The sequence below is a fragment of the Eschrichtius robustus genome, chromosome 8, assembly GCF_028021215.1.
Source record: "Eschrichtius robustus isolate mEscRob2 chromosome 8, mEscRob2.pri, whole genome shotgun sequence".
Lineage (NCBI taxonomy): Eukaryota > Metazoa > Chordata > Mammalia > Artiodactyla > Eschrichtiidae > Eschrichtius > Eschrichtius robustus.
Window position 1 is genome coordinate 128,856,557 of NC_090831.1, and position 26,282 is coordinate 128,882,838.

At 36.4% G+C, this 26,282-nt stretch overlaps 1 protein-coding gene across 2 annotated transcripts in view; it reads right to left on the reverse strand.

Annotated features, from left to right (window-relative positions):
* Positions 1 to 26,282, reverse strand: part of LMBR1 (limb development membrane protein 1) — a 143,300-nt gene that overhangs the window by 19,513 nt on the left and 97,505 nt on the right. For both annotated transcript variants that reach the window (XM_068549764.1, XM_068549765.1), the window contains 6 exons: positions 21,761 to 21,841; positions 20,470 to 20,546; positions 19,748 to 19,825; positions 16,916 to 16,989; positions 16,590 to 16,680; positions 15,279 to 15,345 (listed from right to left, as the gene is read on the reverse strand). In XM_068549764.1, the coding sequence (XP_068405865.1) occupies positions 15,279 to 15,345; positions 16,590 to 16,680; positions 16,916 to 16,989; positions 19,748 to 19,825; positions 20,470 to 20,546; positions 21,761 to 21,841 (468 nt within the window). The remainder of the gene's footprint in view (positions 1 to 15,278; positions 15,346 to 16,589; positions 16,681 to 16,915; positions 16,990 to 19,747; positions 19,826 to 20,469; positions 20,547 to 21,760; positions 21,842 to 26,282) is intronic.

Here is a 26,282-nt window from a genome sequence, read left to right on the forward strand (position 1 = left end):
CCCTAACTAGGCAAAGGAAACAGACATCCAGGTCCAGAGATCCCAAACAAGATGAACACAAAGAGACTCACACCAAGTCACATTATTATTAAAATGTCAAAAGTTTAAGATAAAGAGAGAATCTTAAAAGCAGCAAGAGAAAAACAACTAGTTACATACAAGGGAACCCCTACAGTTCAGCTGATTTTTCAGCAGGAACTTTACAGGCCAGAAGAGATTGGTATGATATACTGAAAGGACTGAAAGGAAAAAACTTACAACCAAGAATACTCTACCCCAGGGGTCCCCACCCACCCCCCCCCCCCCGGCCGTGGACCAGTACTGGCCCTCAGCCTGTTAGGAACCGGGCCATGCAGCAGCAGGAGGCGAGCGGCAGGTGAGCAAGCAAAGCTTCATCTGCCGCTCCCCAGCGCTCGCGTTACCACCTGAACCATCCCACCCCCCCTCCCCCATCCATGGAAAAACTGTCTTCCACAAAACCGGTCCCTGGTGCCGAAAAGGTCGGGGACCGCTGCTCTAACCAACAAGACTATCATTCAGAATTGAAGGAGAAATAATTCCCCAAACAAGCAAAAGCTAAAAAAGTTCATCACCACTAAACTGGCTTAACAAGGGACTTCATTAAAGGGAAAAGAAAAGGCCACAACTAGAAACAAGAAAATTATGAAAGAAAAAAATCTCACTGGTAAAGGCAAACATATAGTAAGGGTAGTGGCTCAACGACCTGTAAAGCTAGTATGAAGGCTAAAAGACAAAACTGGTAAAAATCATCTGTATCTAAAATAAATGGTTAAGTGATACACAAAATTAAAAGATGTAAAATATGACATCAAAAACATAAAGTGTGATGGGGAGGGAGGGTGGGATGTAGTGCTTTTACAATGCACTCAATCTTATGCAACCGTCAACTTATAATGGACTGCTATATACATAGCAGGTTGTTACACAGGAACACCATAGTACCCACAAACATAAAACCTATGAAAGATACACAAAAACTAAAGAGAAGGGAATACAAACATAACACTAAATAAAGTCATCAAATCACAAAGGAAGAGAACAAGAGAAGAAAAGAACAAAGAAGAATTATCAAAAAACGCAGAAAACAATTAACAAAATGGTAATAAATAAATACCTATCAATAATTATTTTAAATGTAAATGAATTAAATGCTCTAATCAAAAGACATACGGTGGCTGAATGAAAAAAGACAAGACCCAAATATATGCTGCTTACTTGAAACTTACTTCAGATCTAAAGGCACACACAGGCTGAAGGTAAAGAGATGGAAAAAGATATTCCATGCAAACGGAAATGAAAGGGAAGCTAGAGTAGCAAAACACAAATTCAAAAAGATACATGCACCCCAATGTTCACTGCAGCATTGTTTACAATAGCCAAGACATGGAAGCAACCTAAGTGTCCATCTATGGATGAATGGATAAAGAACATGTGATATATATATGTATATGTATGTGTATATATGTATATATATATACACATACATACAATGGAATATTAGTCAGCCAAAAAAACCTGAAATCTTGCCATTTGCAACACATGGATGGATCTAGAGGGTATCATGCTAAGTGAAATAAGCCAGACACAGAAACACAAATACCATATGATCTCACTTATATGTGGAATCTAAAAAACGAAACAAAATGAAAATAGGCTCACAGACACAGAGAACAAACGGTGGTTGCTAAGGGGAGGGGAGTGGGAGGGTGGGTGAAATAGGTAAAGGGGATTAAGACGCACAAACCTTCAGTTACAAAAGAAATAAGCTACAGGGACATAATATGCAGCATAGGGAATATGGCCAATAACACTGTAATAACTCTGTATGATGACAGATGGTCACTAGGCTTATCATGGGGATCAATTCATAATGTAGATAAATGTCAAATCACTATGTTGTACACCTGAAGCTAATATAATATTGTACGTCAACTATACTAAAATAATAAACAAATAAATAAATAAAAATTTAAGGAAAAATTTAGCCCTTGGAATTAGATTACCATGTCAAGGAAACAGGGAAGAGAACAAATATCAATATTTACTATCTACTGTGTAAAGATCTTTTCTTAAAAATATAATTTATTGAGATGAAATTCACATAGCATAAAATTAACTAAATAATTCAGTGCATTTACTGCATTCACAACATGTGCAACCACCATCTCTATCTAACTGCAAAACATTTCCATCAGTTGAAAGTGAAAGCCCCTACCCATTAGCAGTTTTTCCTCACTACCCCTCCCCCCAGTCCCTGGCAACCACTAATCTACTTTCTGTCTCTATGAATCTTCCTCTTCTGGACACTTCATATAAGTGGAGCCATACACTATGTGACCTTTTGGGCCTGGCTTATTTCACTCAGCACAATGTTTTCAAGGTTCATCCACGCTGTAGCGTGTCTCAGTGCTTCATTCCTTTTTCTTTTTTTGTTTAATTTTGGTAGAACGAGCATAACATAAAATTTACCACCTTAATCATTTTTAAGTATGCAGTTCGGAAGTGTTAAGTACCTTCACACTGTTGTACAACTAACGTCCCGAACTCTTCTCATCTTGCAAAACTGAAACTCTGTTCTCACTAAAGGACAATTCTCCATTTTCCTGTCCCCCAGGCACTGGGACCCACCATTGCACTTTCTGTTTCTATGAATTAGATGACTCTAGGTACCTCATATAAGTGGAATCATACAGCATCTGTCTTTTTGTGACTGACTTATTTCACTTAGGCATCATTCCTTTTTACAGCTGAATGATATTACATTGTATGTATGAACCACGATTTATTTATCCATTCATCTGTCAATGGATGCTTGCATTGTTTCTAACTTTGCCTATTATGTAAGGGTCTTTTAAAATAATACAACTAGCATACTTGGTCAAAAAAGCTTGGAACATGGAAATAAAGGTAACCAGGATGAAAGCAGGATGCCTGGAATATCCTGGTTCACCTATTCTGAGACAGTCCACATTCAACATGGTGGCATCCAATGACATCACAAATATTTATTAACTAGGGACTGTGAGGGATAAAAAGATGCATAAAATTTGGTCTTGCCCTTTAAGAAATGTAAAGTCCCTTGAGAAAGTCAATCCGCATAGGTACGTATACCACAAGGCTGAAACAAGAATCTGGTACACCTTCACATACGACAGAGGATGCAACCTGGCCTAAGAGGGTGGAAGGACTTGCACAGGCAGAGAAAGGTTGAGACCGTGGGAACAGTGTGAACCAATGTGGGCCTGGAGATGGAAAAGTGCATTTGCAAATATCACATCAATTTTAGTCATGACTATTTACATGCTACAAACTCATTTTGTCCTAAGGTGAAGCAATTTAACTCAGTAGTCCAGATGAACTAGCATATGTGAATTTTAATACAAATTAAAATTAAATGAATGGTAATTATAATCATAGCCCAAGAACAGACTTGAAGTGCTAGTTTTAAAACAAGTGTAAGTTTAAGACCTCCAATGATGGTAACTGCCTACTCTCTTCCTGGAGAAAATCTCCTGAGATGGGGCCTCCAGAGTATCTCTCAATATCACATCCTCATTTGGAAAATTAAATACTTCCCTGGTTCTTTTGCTTTGGTTTCACTTCTTACTCTACCCTCCTCAAAGAAAAGAACACCTGTTTAGAATCCACTTCATGAACATTCCCTCACAATGAAATATTAAAATAAAATCATATACTCAGCTCTCTGCTTTGATGCTAAACAAGTCTGATTCTTTGCACTTTTTTTTACAAGGGAAATGGGAAGGCAGGGGTGAATGTGAGAAATATTAACAAGATGAAAATGAGGAGTGCCATTAGGTATTGGTACAGGAAGGTGGAGGCATCTAATAAACTCCCCAGTTTCTGGTTTGGCATACTGAATAGAAAGTGCCCAAGGATGGAAGTACAAGGGAGGGAGAAAAGGAGAGAGGAGGGAACGAGGGAAAGATGGAGGGAAGGAAGGAGGGACACTCACACAGACACACACACACGTACACGCACGTATGGGTCGCACAGGGGAAATGACCAATGTGAGATGGCTGCGGGACAACACGTGGAGTACAGAGGCAGGGTTATCTGCTCCTAGCTCAGGGGTGGGTGGTGGGTTAGAGGTGCGCATCTGGGGACAAGTGTGTGGATGAAGCGGAGGAGCAGTAAAAGAGACAGCTAAAGAATAGCCAGAGAAGGAGAAGGAGAAAAAAGAGTGGTGCCCATATATTAAGAAAGAAGACATCTGTGAAGCGGGGTTACAAACAGCAAGTGCTACTGAGCAATTAAGATAAAAACAAAATGCACACAACTGGGCAACCAGGAGGTCACTGGTGACCTGAGCAGGAAGAGATAATGAAGTATTCTGGGTTGAAATTCATTTTCAGCTGACTGAATTCCGATAGAAGAAATGAGTTCAAAACCTCTTCCTCTTTTAACTCCTACTGATGGCACACCAAAGTTAGAAGTCAAAGAAGAAACAAGAACACCCATCAGAAACAAAGTAATACCCAGGTGACAGTTATAAATTTCCTACAGAGTGCACTGTGTGTGTGCGTGCACACGCACACGCGCGAGTGTGTGTGTGTGTGTACACACAGAAAAAGATTTTAAAAGCTACATATCAAATTGATTCCTGGAAACTCTAAAGAAAGGATTGGTATTCAAAGTGGTGGTCGGTAGGACCTTCAAGATGGCAGAGGAGTAAGACATGGAGATCACCTTCCTCCCCAAATACATCAAAAATACATCTACATGTGGAACAACTCCTACAGAACACCTACTGAATGCTGGCAGAAGACCTCAGACATCCCAAAAGGGTCTTCGTGGTCCGGCTGGCTGTCAGGCCTGAGCCTCTGAGGTGGGAGAGCCGAGTTCAGGACTCTGGACCACCAGAGACCTCCCAGCCCCACGTAATATGAATCAGCGACAGCTCCCCAAAGATCTCTGTCTCAACGCTAAGACCCAGCTCCACTCAACGACCAGCAAACTCCAGTGCTGGACACCCCAGGCCAAACAACTAGCAAGACAGGAACACAACCCCACCCATTAGCAGAGAGGCTGCCTAAAATCATAAGAAGTTCACAGACACCCCAAAACACACCACCAGACGCGATCCTGCCCGCCAGAAAGACAAGATCCAGCCTCATCCACCGGAACACAGGCACCAGTCCCCTCCACTAGGAAGCCTACACAACCCACTGAACCAACCTTACCCACTGGGGGCAGACACCAAAAAACAACAGGAACTATGAACCTGCAGCCTGCAAAAAGGAGACCCCAAACACAGTTAAGTTAAACAAAATGAGAAGACAGAGAAATACACAGCAGATGAAGGAGCAAAGTAAAAACCCACCAGACCAAACAAATGAAGAGGAAATAGGCAGTCTACCTGAAAAAGAATTCAGAGTAATGATAGTAAAGATGATCCAAAAACTTGGAAACAGAATGGAGAAAATACAAGAAACGCTGAACAAGGACTTAGAAGAACTAAAGAGCAAACGAACAATGATGAACAACACAATAAATGAAATTAAAAATTCTCTAGAAGGAATCAATAGCAAAATAACTGAGGCAGAAGAACGGACTAGTGACGTGGAAGATAAAACAGTGGAAATAACTACCGCAGAGCAGAATAAAGAAAAAAGAATGAAAAGAACTGAGGACGATCTCGGGGACAACAATAAACACACCAACATTCGAATTATAGGAGTCCCAGAAGAAGAGAAAAAGAAAGGTACTGAGAAAATATTTGAAGAGATTATACTTGAAAACTTCCTTAATATGGGAAAGGAAATAGTTAATCAAGTCCAGGAAGGGCAGAGAGTCCCATACAGGAAAAATCCCAAGGAGAAACACGCCAAGACACATACTAATCAAACTATCAAAAATTAAATACAAAGAAAATATATTAAAAGCAGCAAGGGAAAAACAATAACATACAAGGGAATCCCCATAAGGTTAACAGCTGATCTTTCAGCAGAAACTCTGCAAGCCAAAGGGACTGGCAAGACATATTCAAAGTGATGAAAGGGAAAAACCTACAACCAAGATTACTCTACCCAGCAAGGATCTCATTCAGATTCGACGGAGAAATTAAAACCTTTACAGACAAGCAAAAGCTAAGAGAATTCAGCACCACCAAACCAGCTTTACAACAAATGCTAAAGGAACTTCTCTAGGCAGGAAACACAAGAGAAGGAAAAGACCTACAATAACAAACCCAAAACAATTAAGAAAATGGTAATAGGAACATACATATCAATAACTACCTTAAATGTAAATGGATTAAATGCTCCAACCAAAAGACATAGACTGGCTGAATGGATACAAAAACAAGACCCATATATATATGCTGTCTACAAGAGACCCACTTCAGACCTAGGGACACATACAGACTGAAAGTGAGGGGATGGAAAAAGATATTCCATGCAAATGGAAATCAAAAGAAAGCCGGAGTAGCAATTCTCATATCAGACAAAATACACTTTAAAATAAAGACTATTACAAAAGACAAAGAAGGACACTACATACTGATCAAGGGATCAGTCCAAGAAGAAGATATAACAATTGTAAATATTTATGCACCCAACATAGCAGCACCTCAATACATAAGGCAAATGCTAATAGCCATAAAAGGGGAAACTGACAGTAACACAATCATAATAGGGGACTTTAACACCCCACTTTCACCAATGGACAGATCATCCAAAATGAAAATAAATAAGAAAATTCAAGCTTTAAATGATCCATTAAACAAGATGGACTTAACTGATACCTATAGGACAGTCCATCCACAAACAACAGCATACACTTTCTTCTCAAGTGCTCATGGAACATTCTCCAGGATAGAGCATATCTTGGGTCACAAATCAAGCCTTGGTAAATTTAAGAAAACTAAAATTGTATCAAGTATCTTTTCTTACCACAATGCTATGAAACTACATATCAATTACAGGGAAAAAAAACTGTAAAAAGTACAAACACATGGAGGCTAAACAATACGTTACTAAATAACCAAGAGATCACTGAAGAAATCAAAGAAGAAATCAAAAAATACCTAGAAACAAATGACAATGAAAACATGATGACCCAAAACCTATGGGATGCAGTAAAAACAGTTCTAAGAGGGAAGTTTATATCAATACAATCCTACCTCAAGAAACAAGAAATATCTCAAATAAACAACCTAACCTTACACCTAAAGCAATTAGAGAAAGAACAACAACAACAAAAAAACCCCAAAGTTAGTAGAAGGAAAGAAATCATAAAGATCAGTTCAGAAATAAATGAAAAAGAAATGAAGGAAACGATAGCAATGATCAATAAAACTAAAAGCTGGTTCTTTGAGAAGATAAACAAAACTGATAAACCATTAGCCAGACTAATCAAGAAAAAAAGGGAGAGGACTCAAATCAACAGAATTAAAAATGAAAAAGGAGAAGTAACAACTGACACTGCAGAAATAACAAAGGATCATGAGAGATTACTACAAGCAACTATATGCCAATAAAATGGACAACCTGGAAGAAATGGACAAATTCTTAGAAAAGCACAACCTTCCAAGACTGAACCAGGAAGAAATAGAAAATATAAACAGATCAATCACAAGCACTGAAACTGAAACTGTGATTAAAAATCTTCCAACAGTGACTTCCCTGGTGGCACAGTGATTAAGAATCCACCTGCCAATGCAGGGGACATGGGTTCGAGCCCTGGTCTGGGAAGATCCCACATGCCGCGGAGCAACTAAGCCCGTGCACCACAACTACTGAGCCTGTGTTCTAGAGCCAACGAGCCACAACTACTGAGCCTATGTGTTGCAACTACTGAAGCCTGCAAGCGTAGAGCCCACGCTCCGCGACAAGAGAAGCCACTGCAGTGAGAAGCCCGTGCACCGCAACAAAGAGTAGCTCCCACTCGCCGCAACCAGAGAAAGCCCGTGCGCAGCAGTGAAGACCCAAGACAGCCAAAAATAAAATAAATAAATAAATTTATTTTTTTAAAAAATCTTCCAACAAACAAAAGCCCAGGACCAGATGGCTTCACAGGCGAATTCTATCAAACATTTAGAGAAGAGCTAATGCCTATCCTTTTCAAACTCTTCCAAAATATAGCAGAGGGAGGAACAACCCCAAACTCATTCTACGAGTCTACCTACCATCACCCTGATACCAAAACCAGACAAAGATGTCACAAAAAAAGAAAACTACAGGCCAATATCACTGATGAACACAGATGCAAAAATCCTCAACAAAATACTAGCAAACAGAATCCAACAGCACATTAAAAGGATCATACACCATGATCAAGTGGGGTTTATCTCAGGAATGCAAGGATTCTTCCATATACGCAAATCAATCAATGTGATACACCATATTAACAAATCCAAGGATAAAAACCATATGATCAACTCAACAGATGCAGAAAAAGCTTTTGACAAAATTCAACATCCATTTATAATAAAATCCCTCCAGGAAGCAGGCATAGAGGGAACTTACCTCAACATAATAAAGGCCATATATGACAAACCCACAGCCAACATCGTTCTCAATGGTGAAAAACTGAAACCATTTCCTGTAAGATCAGGAACAAGACAAGAATGCCCACTCTCACCACTATTATTCAACATAGTTATGAAAGTTTTAGCCACAGCAATCAGAGAAGAAAAAGAAATAAAAGGAATCCAAATCGGAAAAGAAGAAGTAAAACTGTCACTGTTTGCAGATGACATGATACTATACATCGAGAATCCTAAAGATGCTACCAGAAAAATACTAGTGCTAATCAATGAATTTGGAAAAGTAGCAGGATACAAAATTAATGCACAGAAATCTCTTGCATTCCTATACACTAATGATGAAAAATCTGAAAGAGAAATTAAGGAAACACTCCCATTTACCATTGCAACAAAAACAATACCTAGGAAAAAACCTACCTAGGGAGACAAAAGACCTGTATGCAGAAAACTATAAGACACTGATGAAAGAAATTAAAGACGATACAAACAGATGGAGAGATATACCACATTCTTGAATTGGAGGAATCAATATTGTGAAAATGACTCTACTACCCAAAGCAATCAACAGATTCAGTGCAATCCCTATCAAACTACCCATGGCATTTTTCACAGAACTAGAACCAAAAATTTCACGATTTGTATGGAAACACAAAAGACCCCGAATAGCCAAAGCAATCTTGAGAAAGAAAAATGTAGCTGGAGGAATCAGGCTCCCTGACTTCAGACTATACTACAAAGCTACAGTCATTAAGACAGTATGGTAGTGGCACAAAAGCAGAAATATAGAATAATGGAGCAGGATAGAAAGCCCAGAGAGAAACCCACGCACATATGGTCACCTTATCTTTGATAAAGGAGGCAAGACTATAAAATGGAGAACAGACAGCCTCTTCAATAAGTGGTGCTGGGAAAACTGGACAGCTACATGTAAAAGAATGAAATTAGAACACTCCCTGACACCATACACAAAAATAAACTCAAAATGGATTAAAGACCTATATGTGAGGCTAGACACTATAAAACTCTTAGAGGAAAACATAAGCAGAACACTCTATGACATAAATCACAGCAAGATCCTTTCTGACCCACCTCCTATAGGAAAGGAAATAAAAACAAAAATGAACAAATGGGCCCTAATGAAACTTAAAAGCTTTTGCACAGCAAAGGAAACCATAAACACGACGAAAAGACAACCCTCAGAATGGGAGGGAATATTTGCAAATGAAGTGACGACAAAGGATTAATCTCCAAATATACAAGCAGCTCATGCAGCTCAATATCACAAAAACAAAAAACCCAATCCAAAAATGGGCAGAAGACCTAAATAGACATTTCTCCAAAGAAGATATACAGATTGCCAACAAACACATGAAAGGATGCTCAACATCACTAATCATTAGAGAAATGCAAATCAAAACTACAATGAGGTATCATCTCACACCAGTCAGAATGGCCCTCATCAAAATATCTACAAACAATAAATGCTGGAGAGGGTGTGGAGAAAAGGGAACCAACCCTCCTGCACTGTTGGTGGGAATGTAAATTGATACAGCCACTATGGAGAACAGCATGCAGGTTCCTTACAAAACTAAAAATAGAACTTCCATACGACCCAGCAATCCCAGTACCAGGCATATACCCTGAGAAAACCATAATTCAAAAACAGTCATGTACCACAGTGTTCATTGCAGCACTATTTACAATAGCCAGGTCATGGAAGCCACCTAAGCGTCCACTGACAGATGAATGGATAAAGAAGATGTGCCACATATATACAATGGAATATTACTCGGCCATAAAAAGAAACGAAACTGAATTATTTGTAGTGAGGTGGATGGACCTAGAGTCTGTCGTACATAGTGAAGTAAGTCAGAAAGAGAAAAACAAATACCGTAAACTAACAGATATATATGGAATCTAAAAAAAAAATGGTTCTGATGAACCTAGGAGCAGGACAGGAATAAAGATGCAGACATAGAGAATGGACTTGAGGACACGGGGAGGGGGAAGGGTAAGCTGGGACAAAGTGAGAGAGTGGAATGGACATATATACACTACCAAATGTAGAACAGATAGCTAGTGGGAAGCAGCCACATAGCACAGGGAGATCAGCTCGGTGTTTTGTGACCACCTAGAGGGGTGGGATAGGGAGGGTGGGAGGGAGACGCAAGAGGGAGGGGATATGGGGATATATGTATACGTATATGTATAGCTGATTCACTTCGTTATATAGCAGAAACTAAGAACATTATAAAGCAATTATACTCCAATAAAGATGTTAAAAAAATAAATAAATAAAAATAAAAGTGGTGGTCAAGGGGGCTTCCCTGGTGGCGCAGTGGTTGAGAATCTGCCTGCTAATGCAGGGGATACGGGTTCGCGCTCTGGTCTGAGAAGATCCCACATGCCGCAGAGCAACTAGGCCCGTGAGCCACAACTACTGAGCCTGCACGTCTGGAGCCTGTGCTCCGCAATAAGAGAGGCCGCGATAGTGAGAGGCCCTCGCACCGCGATGAAGAGTGGCCCCCGCTTGCCGCAACTAGGGAAAGCCCTCGCACAGAAACGAAGACCCAACACAGCCAAAAATAAATAACTAAATAAATATTTAAAATAGTGTGGGGGAAAAAAAAAAGTGGCGGTCAAAAGGAATTTGAGCCTGATCTGTTTTTAATATTCCTCATAAGAAGTTATTCATGTACATACTTAAAAATTAACTTAAAAATAAAATTTCCTATAAATAAGGAGATAATCTGTTCATCAGTCTCAGAGTTGGCCATGTATAGGTGTACTATTAAGTATCCTCAGCCAGGTTGGGGGTCTTGATTCTTAGTGTAAATTAGACCCTTACTGTAGTTTACGTTCTAGTCTTAATTGTAACATTTTAATTCTTAACATTTAAAAAATTACATCTTAAGGCTCCCTCCAACTAAATAATCCTAACTGGAATTAATTTCATATGAAAAATATTTTATAACAAATCAAAACTTAAGGGAGTTGAACGTATGTCAACAGATGGCCAAGTTATTTAGAATACGTGGCCAACACGGTATTTCCTCAGGCAAGAAGGACTATGTGCTCTGAAACAAGAACAGCAACAGAAGGACACGACAAGTGGACACTGGGAACGGGGGTGTTGAGGGAGTGAGCATTAGTGACCCTCTGACTTCTTTCAGACATTTGACACAGAATGCTTTTCCTTTATAATTAAAAATCCTAACTAGATATACAAATTTATTGGTCAGGTATAAGAACATTAGTAATCAATCAAAAGTTAATTTTACCACTCATTTATTACGCTCTGCAATATAACAGAATATAATTAAGTCATACACAATTTTTTTGCGGAGAAATTTTCAATACAGGGTTTAGAATTATTTTTACATCAAAGCCATAATTAGGAATATATATTAAGATTTATACTTCAATTTCACATTTGTCATGTCTAAGCATCATTTATTTCTGATTCACACTGGAGAGGGAAAGCTCAGGGTAAAGATTACTAGTGTATTTACAAACCCAAATAAAGACCTCTCCCGCAAAGGACCAGTTTTTAAACATAGTCCCTTCATCAAGGAACAAAAGAGAATAATACACTTTAAATCCTGCAAGATGATGGACTATAGGGGACCCAGATGAGAAATACATGGAAATACTAAAAATAGATCCAAGCTGATTTGAAAGGTTAAGTGTTTTTTGTTTTAGGTGTATTAAAAAAAATCTGCTTTTGGGCCTTGAATAACTTAAAATTTACAGAAAGAATTTCAGGATGAAAATACAACTAACTATAAAAATAACTTCAAAATGGAAATTAGTAAAAGTATTACGAAGTCTATTGGTTGCATCTGAGAAAATTTTTCCTGTTAAAGGAGATTTCAAATAAAGAATAATGTAAAAACTGTCAATCTCTCAGTTGTTTCTTGATTAAGCATAACCAAGAACATGTCAGCAATCTCGCAAAATCTATTCTCACAAAATTCACTGCTGCCTTTAAAATATTTTGTTATAGCAAAGTCTGGGCCTCTATAAATAATTTATTAGGTTTGAGCCTGTTCTATTTTCACTTTGTGAACCATCTCCTCTAATCACCTTGAGAGTCTATTATACCGAAGAGTAAACTGATTGCTAAAAATAAGGACATCATATCCCTCAAAATGTTGGATTTTTCAAAACTGAACACTAAACAGGCAGCAAAACAATGTTTTGGAAAGCACATCCACTGACATGGCATCAGTTTTAAAAGGTTTTAAAGATTTCAAATAAAAAGTGTTACGCACAGATTCTTTGTGTTTCCAATGGACAACAAAACTATCATCGATATTAATTATATTTGGCTAAAAATACATAGCCAAAATGCTCCTCACAACCTAATTCTTTGTGGCAAGTGATATGCTTGTAAAATCTACTTAGTGGTAATTTTTTAATTAGTATAAAATCTTCCATATTTAAACATAAGAAGCTATTTCAGAGGAATTCTGTAATAAATCTGTCATATCACACCAGGCATTCAAGTCTAAAGCTATAAGTTTATACCAATGATGCAGCAATAGCAGTTGGCAAATTTAATTTTTTAAAAAACATTTTCATTTTTGAAGCAAAAATATCACCAAATTAATCATTTTATACAGGATTCAATACACTTGCAACTTACAATTAAAGTTATAATCGTCACTAAAAATTACTAAAGTAAGAGAAAAACTGCACTTATACAGATAAATTATAATTTTCCTTGCTCCTTCATTTCTCCTTTAACTGAGAACGCCGGCTGAATTCACAGGAGCAAAGGAGAGCACCCTAAGGGTCAGGACTTCCTTGTGAGAGGCAATGAGAAAGAGTGAAAAATTTCACAGCTTGGAATTTGGTTGTTAAATACATCCTCTATCCTAGTCTTATAAGCTTTTCAGCTAGTAAATCAAAATCCCGTTATACACTAAGATAATATTCATGACAATTCTCTATATTTTATCTTCTTAAAATCAAAGACTCAATTCTAAAGGGTTAATAGAGGCATTACAAAGTAACTCTCTAGTTTGCATTTCCCATAATACTAAAATAAAGCTTTTTCTTTTAGTCTAGAAATTTGCTTTTTTAATACTGTGAAAAGCCTCTATGAATCTGTTTAACGTATTTATTTCTTTTCATCTATTCAGTGCCACTGGGCATAACATGTAGTGCAGTGCGTGTTGATATTTTGCAAAGCACCACATGACTCACTGTACCCTAATGCACTCCATTAATCCTGTTTGGACAGCTGGGTCCAGGCATTTGTTAGCTGCATTTTAATTGTTCCATCTTTCTTTTTCTTCTTTTTATTTATCTCTATGGCAAACTACTCAGGAATTTAATTTGTTGATCTTCAAAAAGCACATTTTGCCATTAATTTGTTTTCTTTGTATTAAAACTGTACTCGGCACGTAATTTTCTTCCATAAAATCCATATATTACTATTAACAATTAATCTTAAATAACAGAGCACAGTGAATTTCATAAAATGATAAAATGGTAGGTTGGCTACAATATCACAGAAATTATTTGTTGGACTGCCATAATACAAACGATCACAGTTAGCTACAAATCAAGTTACTAAAGTGTATATTTATGGCATTTTCAAGATTAGCACACCATAAGCAGATGTCAAAACGATAACAAGTCCTATATAATGCAAACACAAAAGAAATAAGACCTCTAAGTAAATGAGCTTTGTATTAGTCTGTGGAACGGCGGTCCCTTCTACATTTACATTTAGATTCCACTTGTATTAAAACATGAACTTCTCTGTAAGCATTATGAAGATGACCACAAAGCTTATACCCTTCCTGGCACAGCCTGCATCCCCGACAGCTGTGGGCCTTGAATAAATAATGGAGGCCACATAAGCGCTAAAACAAAAGCAATTCAAAGTTACTTGCAATCTTTGTCATAAGCATGTTGCTAAGGTTGAATAATGGGATTTTCCTAATCATTTGTGAACACTCAAGTCAAAATCTAAGTCTAGAAAACGGAACAGAACTGCCTAGTGGAAATTTTTGTCTGAAATAATATTTAGCCAAGAACTGAGAATACAGTCTGCAACAGTGCTTTATAAAAGATAAGAACACCAAACGAAGGAAGATTTATTCAACTATTTCAATGACAAACTGGAAATATTTTACTTTTAAATGATGACCAAAGTTCTCTGTGAATTGAAAAATTAAGAAAACTACATAAATCACAAGCCAGTAAAAAGCTGAAGAACTAAAGGATGACCTTTAAATCAGTGCGTGCTCTCCTAGATCTTACTGCTTTCAAGTCTATTCCCGGGACATAAAGCAGCTTAAAATAAGTGTTACACATTCTCAATTTTTTAAACCACATACTAAATTACACATTTTTTAAAACATTTCACGTAGAAAAAATTAGTTTAGTATTTTCTAGACATTAAATATTGTTTTTTAAAAAAAAAATCACAGTTTCCTCACTAGAGGACTCCAAAACTTAATTAGTCAATGAAAAAAATAAAGTCTACTGTTTGGACAAGGACTATTTCTAAGTACTTGAAAAAATAAGTGGTCTTTATTTGATAAAAGTGCGTATTTTGGTACAGCTCTGTATATAAATGAATTACAGAAGTAAAAGCATAAAATAATGTGGGAGGGAATAATATATTTCAAAGAGTGATCTCTTTGAAAAACAGTTTAGAAACTAGAAGTTTAGCAAGAAGTTTGATACTTGAAAAGCTACTGACTTTAAATGAAAAGTTCTCATTTAAACTTACCCAGTGTTCTTGACATAACAGGCAGTGCGGAGCTCAAGACCAAGATTGACACACAATTCCCAATGATCTGTTATGAGAAATCAGAAAGAATATTGGGCAGTTACACAGTATACGGATAAATAAAATCCATTCACATTCTGGCAAGTTACTGGACATTTCAGTTACCTACTGTACTTTGCTAACTTCTGAATGATACTATTCAATATAGAAAATAAAGAGAATAGAAACTTTTCTACAAACTTTTCTAAAGTTCTATCTGTGAGTTCTAGAAGATATTTACAGTACCTGACACAAATATAAAGTTTTAGAACACTTAAATTACTTCACACCTCGGACAACGCATTTTACATTATTGACTGAGGTTGCTGATTTCAAAAAGGTTTGCCTAACAAGTAAAAAGTAATTAATATTTTTAATACTTCTGACTCTACTTTTAAAGCCAAGACTACTGCTCAAGATAGATAATATCTACTTCTAATATGTTTAACTATTGTAAGATTTAATACCAAAAAGCTAGAACTCCAAAACACCTAAATTCTAGTAATTTTCAATGTATCCTATACTTATTCTTTCATATTAAGTAAGAGATGCCGAAAATACTACTTAGTACTTATGATTACTTAAACTAGATGCTAAGTATCTCAAGAAGTCATAGCATTTTAGATAAAGATATATAAAAATAACTTCTCCACTTTAGAATAAGCTGAAAATATGGAATATATAATAAAAAAGAAAAGAAGCCAGCAGCTCTTGTTATTCTTCATTGTCAGCCTGTGGGAATATTTTACAAATGCAGTCACTATATAAGATAACAGCCTTTGTTATTCCAAAGCCAATGACATATTGTAGAAAGTCAAATTAGCCTCAGACTACAAAATGTTTCTGAATAGAACTCTTCCGTCTTGCTTTAATTATTCAAATTTGAAATACTTTGTCTCTACTACTTGTAGCAACTAAGTTCTTCAGATTTCAAACAAGCTCCCTGAAGTACAGTCAGCACAATCAAAGTTACTCATTAGCAATACGTTTTCTTTGTAGGAAAAAGAGTCCTTTCAGGAGCCGTCTATAGCTAGTTAACAAGCTCTGCGGTTCTATGCATTTACAAGTGAATGGATGCCATCCAAATTAAACAGAGCACATCCTTTTCCCACTCATTCAGCATTTTGAAAATCTTCCAGTGTGTGTGTTTACGCAACTTACAAACAAATACCTAGAACCGCAAATGAACCATTCACCACGATTACTAAATAAAACAGTCTGTTTGTCTTGGAAGGCAAAAGGGAGGCACAGTCACCTAAGACTTTACCTTACCTTTGTCATCGTTGTGTCATCCTTCTTGGGAATAAAGTTTCCAAAAAATCGGAGGCTATAGAAACCGACAACAGAGGACACCATAAGATAGCTGTGAGAATCAAGGAAAAACTCTCCAAAGAATGTGTTTCCTTAAGTTCTCAATTGTCTCCAAAATGTCTTAAGGCCGAAAGGAAAAACAAAACAAAACAAAATGCCACTTGGAGTGCTTGAGGAAGACTGACTTGTTTTTTCTTCCAGGAAAGTGTCTTAGTAAATTACCACTGTCCCAGAAAACTAGACAGAAAACTTGTTAACAGACAGAACTTCAGTTAAAGAAAGGATACAAAATCAAAATGATTTCAAGTGCAGCTCCCACAAAACCAAAAGCAGAAAGAGAAGCGTTTCCTATTCCAGGCCCCTGGGGGGAAAAAAAAACGCTTTTCAGAATTCAATGACACTATTATATTTGGTTTCCCTAAAATTGTTGTTTCATAAATATAGGACAGTTGAAATTAGGAATGTTTAATACCCTGGAGTAACATCTAGACGTTCAAACGAAAATAAAACGTGACGAGACTGAATTCATCAACTAATTCAACCACATGTTATCACTTTTAACAAGCTCAAAACATTTCTGATTTATCTCAAATATAATTTAAGTTACTTATCAAAATGATATGATTATTGTTAAATCCTAAATATTCTTGGAAGAAATTTTTAAAAAATATAATAGTATAATAAGAATAGAACACAAAATTGTCTGAACACTAAGGCAACATATAAAAACTATACAATTAAAATATGTCAAAAGGAAGCTAAGCAAAGAAAGAAAGTGAATGCACATATCCTGTTACTACTCTTGAAAGTTTCCTTTCCCTAAATCTTCCTTGGGAATTCAGGGATTCAATTAACACAGATTTTCCAAATGCAATGCTATAAATTTTTCCCTAAACATCATACCTATTCTCAAAACCTATCTTTATCTAGAACTTAACAAGTAGAAAAAGTAATATTTATTAATGAGGCCAGACAGGCAAAAAATCATTTCTTACTGAAGTAGGAACAATGTTTTCAAAGCATACTAATTACAGAAACTCTCTGAATACAAACTACTACTTTGCTATCAGCTTCAATTACATCTAACAGATATACCAGGATAATTAAGAATATAAAGTCAGCTTAATAAAAAAATAAACCAATAAATAATATCATATTATTTATACAATCTAATATAGGCATGAAGAAGTTAGAATACCCATGGAAATTTCATACATAAGCAAGGTAATGGACAAAGAATTTACCAACTTTTGTCAATCTTTTGAAGAAAAAATGAATAATGCTAACAGAAAGCTTATTAACTGGGATGGAAAACACTTTGGAAATATTCTCTGTCTCAAGAGAAGGCCTACAGGCAAGATTAAGATGATCTGATTTATTTACACAATCATAAAAAGAGCATACCACATATAAGTCCTTCCGTACTATGCACGAAAGGAATGGTACAAAAATGTACCACAGGGCTTGGGCCTCACCTAGTATGTGGTATAAGAAAATGGGTTAAAAAATGGATAGACGTCAACACAGTAGTTGACTTCTGCTTGATCAATGGATTTGGGTCTAAACAAAAGACAAAAGACAAGGCTGTGGATAGAGGAGGACTGCTCACTGCTGTTTTTCGTTAGTGGAATGACAGACCTGAAGCAAGCTGGCAGGCTCGCAGTGGTGGAGAGGCCATGGCAGTGAGAGATGGCACAAGGTCCTGAAGAGGCTGGGGGCAGGGAGCTAAACTGAGAATACTGCTGAAAGAATTAGCTTCTGAAAGAAGCTTCATCTTTGACTGAAGGAAAGGAATTAAGATAAACATTGGCTTTTTTCTATGAGAGAAAAGGTGGTTCGGAGAGAGAAGTGGCATGTAGGGAAGCAAAACCTGCACCCCAAAAGCTGTCTCTCTGGCATAAGGATCATTTTAGGCTGACTGTTTTTAAGAAACAGAAGACTCGTTAAGTCTTTCTTTTTAGCGCCACCCCCACCTCACCCCTTAACTGCCTAAAAGAATTCAGACGAAGGACCTGGTCCAGGCAGAGCACTATCACCAGAGACAGCTACAAAGAGTCTGGGCTGAGTGTGGTAGACGGAACCTGGCAAGACCTGGAGACCAAAGGCCTCTCTGTGTCCCCTCTGTTTACCAAACATCTGCTTTTCCATCTCCATGTGAATTGCCTTCCTCCCGCTTGAAGTTCCAAGCTCCTACCCCCTTCTCCTTCTCTCAGATGGAATATAAGCCTCAACTGCCCAACCTGTCCTGGGGTCTCATTATTCTTACCGGGCTCCCACATACACGTAATTAAATTGTTTTCTCCTGTTAATCTGTCTCATGTAAATTTAATTCTTAGACCAGCCAGAAGATCCTAGAAAGGGTTAAGGAGAATGTTTTCCCTCCCCCAAAGCATGAAAAGTTTGGAAGAGTTTTGAAGTCATCTCTATGGGAGATGGCAAAGGTGCTAACTTCGAAAAGTGTAATAAAATGTCAAAACTTAAATGCTACTTTAAGTATCCAAAAGTTTATAGAGACACCTAGAAAAAGTATGTCATATATGAATACTTAGTGGAAACTACCTTCCATAAGGAGAATATATTTAAATAGACTAACTGATGCAACTTAATAAAATCATGAATTTTTAAACAAGAGAAAAAATTAAGTTAATTCATGAAAAGATGTATATCTGACTCTCCTCCAGCAACTGAACATTTTGACTCAAGTTCATAAAATGACTCCTTTGAGGCATGAGTCCTTACAACCACATATTTGGATCCTTTGCGAACGCAATGAATCCATCTAATAAACTCTTTATATTTCACTATTTCACAGAACATACATTTTCTTAAAGGATCACAAATATGAATTTCAGTAAAACAAAGATAAACTCTGATACAAAGTGTAAAAGGAAACCCTGATACTTGATTAAAAAGCCAGACAATCCAAAATAAGAAATCAGAAACAAAAAATATAGTTCAGAAACACTGTTTATGAAAGCTCACTGCATAAAGAAATTCATACAACTTCAAGTATATATATGCAGAAAGGTGAATGTTTTCATTTATTTATTTGAAACACTCAGTTTATACACACAGAATACTTTTGCAAAAGAAAGACATTTTAAAGCATTTTACTTTACCCTTGTTCCCTTTGGCATTGCTGTTTCATCAACCAACAGGCAAAGAATATTACAAGCCACCAAGAGGACCGAAATGGACTACAACACAAAAAGTAAGCCATCAGTTTTGAATTTCAAAGATATTTTGTCAATACACACACATTAAAATCTAAGTAACCAACCAAATGTATGCTTCAGAATAGAGGAAAAGCAGTCAAGACCAAAACTCTACATATAAACCTGAAGTAATGAGACTATAAAAACTCCAGAATAAATTCGTAAAAATTCTGCAAAGTATTATAATCTCAAAGCTTAAGAAAAAAGCTATTAATATAGATCCATTTATTAACTGATTTTACCAGTTGGAACCCACAACTCCACATATTTTAAAAATGGTTAAAATGTTATCAGAACTAATTTAATAATATAATTTTCAGATCTTATCACAGAGTTTGATCAGGGTATCTGCAACACTTTGTCTCTTCTTAAGTTTCAATTGAAACAAAAGAATGAATTTCCTGCTTCTATGAGGAAATAGATAATCTTGAGGACTTTTCAAAATTACCATTAATTTCATTTTTTGCTCTATTGAGTTTTTACAAATAAAAGCATAGATGGATTTTAATCCTGTTGATAGAAAACCAGTTTACCTGAAACCATTTAGCTGAGGGAGTTGCCATACACAAATGCTGAAGTAAATAAAAAATAATCTGCCTTATTTAACTAGGCAAATAAATTCTTACTGTCTCAATAAGAAGGAGAACCATAACAGCAGGATACACCAAGTTTCTTTCCCATGCTGAAGCCTTTTTGCGCCTCTCTATTAGAAGGAAAAACAAAATATAATAAAAGTTTCAGTAATTTCCAAAACTTCTCCCCAGATTCACATTTTCATTCCCTACTAATACAACCAGTATGTATTATTCTTACATAAATTACGTTTTCCTAAAAACATAAGTTATTTTTAATTTTCCTCCACAAACTATAAAAATCAGAATTTTAACATCAGTTTGCTACATTAAACATCTCAATCCTGTGATGCTCAAATTTTAGCACTGTAAAGACGTTTCAATTATTGATGAAACATATTGTGGATATACAGCTTACTCTGAAAATACAGTAATATTTGTATTTCTTTTTTAAATTTACATATTATTATAATGACAGATTTACACACTGATAGAGATCTGGAAATATCAGGTAACATGAGTAAGAATCCCCTCTAATCCCACATCCCAAAGGTAAACACTTCCAGTTTTCTAAAGGCTGGAGGCAAACCTCTATTTCTAGTGACAAAGGTCTACCTTGTAACACACCAATCCTTATGCCATGGACAACTGGAAAAGATGGATCAAACTTAATTTTTTAAAAAGAAATGTGTATGAAGATGTTAGAGAGCTACCATAATAATGGAAATTGAAGTCATTCTAGCTTTTTCTGCAGATTCCAAAGGGATTTTTAAATAACTGATTATGATTTCTGCAAATAAAGCAGTTTACTTATTTTCCAAAAAAAAAAGGAGGGAAAATAAAGAAAAAAATTTAAGAGTAAAAAGGTCTAGCATATGTATAACTGGAGTCTGAGGAAATAAAAGAGAATGAGCAGATGCAGTATTTGATGAGATAATGGCCAACAATTTCCCAAGTGGATGAAAGACATTAAGCCACACACTCATGAAGTGCCACAGATCTCAAGAAGGATAAATACAAAGAAAAAAGACATTAGAAGATAATAATAACAGAAGATTACTTATCAGAAATAATACAAGTGAAAAGATAGTGGAGTGATATTTTGGAACATCATCATCTTTGAAAAGTCATTTTGTACACAGACAAGACAACAACAACAAAAAGTGAATAAATACATGCTCATCCCCTCCCCAAACTAAAAGACATTCTTTATTAACAGCTTTGGACAGACTGAAAGCTTGTAACATAGAGATTTCACAATTTTAAAAAATATTCCAGACTACAGTAAAGTCTTTAATAAGAAACCAAGACCAATACATAAGTCAAGGAAAAAAATGTACAATACCTAATTTTGTCTTAAGAGTCTTTACATTGTCAAGTTCTTGTTCCAACTCCGTTATATTGTGTTCCACTGATGAAGACAGTCCTATCAAAAGCAAAAACATTTTAGAAACGTAACAAGAGAACCCCAGAACAGGCAGCCCTCACATTTAATGAAAATATAAAAAACACACTGCAAATCCTGATCACTAATAATGAAAACAAGGGCTGCTGTGACTCACAGAAAAGTACAGCCATTTCTTTACTCCGTAAAACTTCCAAGTTCTTGCTGATTAAACACTACATGCTTCCTAGAAAATTTCTTACTCTGGTAAAATTCTTACTTGATCTATTATTAATTTTTCATTGATTACAAAAGCATCATGTGCTTATTATAAAAAGTGAAAGAAAATCAAGATCTCCTCTCTTCATCCCACCTCCCTAACGTGACAACTGTCAACAGCTTGGGTGAGGTTTTCTTCACCTTCATGTACATACTCATAACATACATACACATCATACTCACGGTTTTTACTATGTATTTTATAAGAATGGGTCAAATCAGACATTATTTCACCACTTGCTTTCCTAGTTAATGATATGTCCACATTGACAGACAGCCCCAACTTCTTAACAGCTGAATAATAATTCCAGAATATGGATGTCCTTCAATTTTATTCAGAATTATTCCATTTATGAATATTCAGGTTTTCCTCAATTTTTTGCCACTACATTTTTCTATGAACATCCAGTACTTTTTGGTTCTATTATTTTTGTAGGACAGAGTCTCAAAATTCAGACTGCTGAGTCAAAGGATATGAGCATTTACAGTTTTAAGAGACATTTAAAAGTTACTTCCCCCCAAATATTGTGATATATTGTAATAAGTTATTATAATAATTTACATTTCTATGAACACTTTATTATAAAATATGCTTGATGTCAGATGATTTTGCCCAACTGTAGGCTAACGTAAGTGCTCTGAGCACCCACTTAAGGTGAGCCAGGCTAAGCTGTGTTTGGTAGGTTAGATATTTTCAACTTATAATGGGTTTACCAGGACATAACCCATCATAAGTCAAGGAAGATCTGTGTTTTCCAATCTCTTCCCCAGCAGTGGATGTTGTAACTCTTGAATTTTTGCCAATATGATGGGTAAAAAATATTTTCCCATTGTTACTTTAACATGTACACCATGTTCATATTTTCTGCTTGTTTCTTCAGTGGTTTGTATATGTCCATACTCTTTCTATTTTAACCGCTAAATTCTGAAATGGACAAATTAAAATCCCCCACTACAACTGTACTTTGACTGAATAGTTTTTTCTCAGTTTTTAAGAATTTTTTCATTATGCGTTTTTATTTGCTAAGATTTGGGGGCTCCTATAAGACTGTAACATGTTCCTTATGAATCACACCTTTTATCACTGCATCATGACCCTCAGTGTCTTTAATGCTTTTCTTTACATTCATCCCCCCCTTTCATATATCATCGTATTGGTAATTTTGGTTAGAGCAATATCCAATGCCTACATTATTACAATACAAATTCTATCTGCCACTTACCCATGTAATAAACTACGATTAGCTTTCCTTTCTTCCATAACATTCTTCTTCCCACCCCCAGAATTAATCTTTTTTTTTTACATTTGCTTAGTTTTTTATGCATTTACTACTAGTTCGAAGCTAAACCTTCCTCCCAAATGTCTTTATTTCCTCCAGCAGCTTACGAAGAAAAGGTGAATGGGAGGTAATTTTTTTGAAACTATACAAGTCTGAATATGAAAGTTTGGTTAAATATAAATTATTTTTTTATATTTAAAAACTATAAATGAGGAAGGAAAAGGTATGTGGTTTACAGGGACTTAAACCCTCATCTTCCATAGCTGTCAGGTAATAGTTAACTTAATGCTGGAAAATCAAGAAATAGCAGGGGAACCTTTTTATTTAGTGTTTACGAGCTTATTATTCTTTATTAGTTAGTTCAAAATTAATTACCCTTCAGAATCGTGAAGTCACTGCTCCACCGCCCCACAGCTTCCAGTGTCAGCTCTGAGAAGTCTGAAGCTCTTCTTCCTCCTGGACCTGAGTGTGAACTGCTTTCTCATTCTCCCTGAGAGAACGTGTCGGCCTTTGTCCCAGTGTCGGTGAGTCACTCTCATGTTCCATGTTGGGCACTGAGTGAGCACTTTCAATCTCCAAGTTCTTGTCCTTTAGAGCTGAGAAATTTTCTTGACTTTGTCATTTCCTCCATCCTGTTTTCTCTCCTCTCCCCACTTGGAATTCTATTAGTTGGATATTAGATCTCCTGAACTGGTCCTCTACTATTCTTAACTCTTCCCTGTGGTTGTCATTCTTGACCTATTTTCTTTAACTTCCAATCTTTTAGATACATTATCATTTCTAAATTTCAAGAGGCCCTTTCTGTTCACTAGCTATTCCATTTTTAATGGAATCCTGGCTCTTCTCATGGATGCAATCTCAGTCTCTCGCAGGATACTGATGATAGATTTTACTTTTTGCTTATCCTGTGCATATTCCGTCTCCCCCTGGGGTTCTTTATTGTTTGTTTGTTTTGGCCCCTACTTTCCCATGAGAGGTCTTTCTCTTAAGTATGGTAAGGCTTAGTCGTCTGTTCATATTTAAGAAGGAAGCACTAAAAATGATAATTTGAAACTCTAAGATTGCATGGGTGGCACCTGACAAGACTTCCTGTTGGGTAATCAAGCTGCGTTTTTCATGGACACCCAACTGCTAGCAGGGTGTGAGGCTTTCCTCCTGGGTAGACAGATTCCCCAGATAAGACTCTCTGATCTCCTTCTTGGGGTATTAAAGCTTGGTTGTCCAGGTGAAGGGAGATGGGAGCTCACACATTTAGTTTGTAAGCACTCATCCCATCCTCCACTCCCCCCATCTGTGCCCAGGCCACAGTCTCACCTTCTCTGGAGAATAACCCTCCCTCTACTGCTGAGGTGGGGAAGAGGCAGTGGTCTGGTACCCTGGAGGGAGGGGAAAGATGTGGGGATCAAATCGCTTCATAAGCAGGCTTTTCACCAATCCTCCTTATCTTAACCTGTCCCACTTTATCCCCACTTTCACAGGTGTCTGGTAGTACCACTTTTGGGGACTTTAAGGGATTCTGGAATATAAATCAAGCACAGATGGCTTAGGATTCAGCTTTCTTGGGTCTGCTAAATTAGTTACTTCCAAAATTCTCTCAGGTCTGCTAAATTTCAAAAATTTTTTATGGCTTTCTCCTCTCAAGTTTTCCTTCTTTTAGGTTTATACTTCTCTGACCCTCAGTGTTCTCATCTGTGAAATGGGGGGTATTATTAGGATGCTTTCTGCTGAGTCAGAAAACTCAACTCAAAAACTCAAAAACTTAAAAAATAAGAAAATAATTTCATGTAATTGGAAGATTACACACAGAGTGGGCTTCAAAGCGGGTTTTCCAGCAGCTCAACAGTGACATCCAGGGACTGAATTCTGCCATCCCCAAGTTGGTCTATTATGAAGACTGGTGCTTTCTTCTTTCATGTAATTTTATAATTTCTGTTTATTTTATTTTGTTCATTATTTCTTCTTTCCCTAGCAAGTGGAATTTCTGTTTACCCTTTTACTCATGTTAATTTGACACTTCAGTGGTTACTTTCTCATTCTTAACACATATACTTAGACTTATGTTTTTTTCAACCTAACCCCACAGGGAAACCTTACTAGGTAACTTATCCCACACTAAGGTGAAGCTTTCACAACACTTTTTTAAAACCATTCTCTCACTGCTTTCCACTCACCCCTCCTAAGTTCTGGACTGTGCTGAGATTGTTTTAAAAATATTTAGTTTGAGATTATTACTAAATTTTTCCAATGGTACGGAAGCCACCATATCCTTAATGACTAGAAGAGTACCTAGTTACTAAATATACAGCTATAAAATGAATAAATAAATGAATGTCTTTTTGTGCCCTAATAAGATATATGACATCTTTGGAAATATATGAGTTTTTAATTGCAATCTTCCCTGCCCCCCTAAGACTACAGATTATTTAATAATCCTTAACAGGTTATAAAAGGGAAGTTTGATGTTGGTCTCTCTCTCCTATGTAAGTAATTTTTCTATGTAAAAGCTTGTAAATCTTTTTTATTATTATCATCATTATTCTTGGAATTCGTGAATCGTATAACTCTGGATCTGTTTATTTCCTGCTTAATAATCTTGCCTAGGACTCTGTGACTTTTTTAATGTACACTCAAGCCTTTCCTCAGCTCACTGACCAGTTCTTCTATTATTTATTTACTTTTTCCTACTTGTTCTTTTTTCTTCTCCTGAAGTCTATTACTCAGACTAGGTATATTAATATGCTCTGTAGTCCATGTCTATTATTTCATTAGTGATTTCCTTCTCTTTGTTCTTTTGTTCTGTGACACGAAATAGTTATTCCACTTGATTCTACCAGATGATTAATTCAATCTGCAGAAGGACTGTATTATTTTTCTATTGCTACTGTAACAAATTACCACAAACTTAGTGGCTTAAAGCAATACAA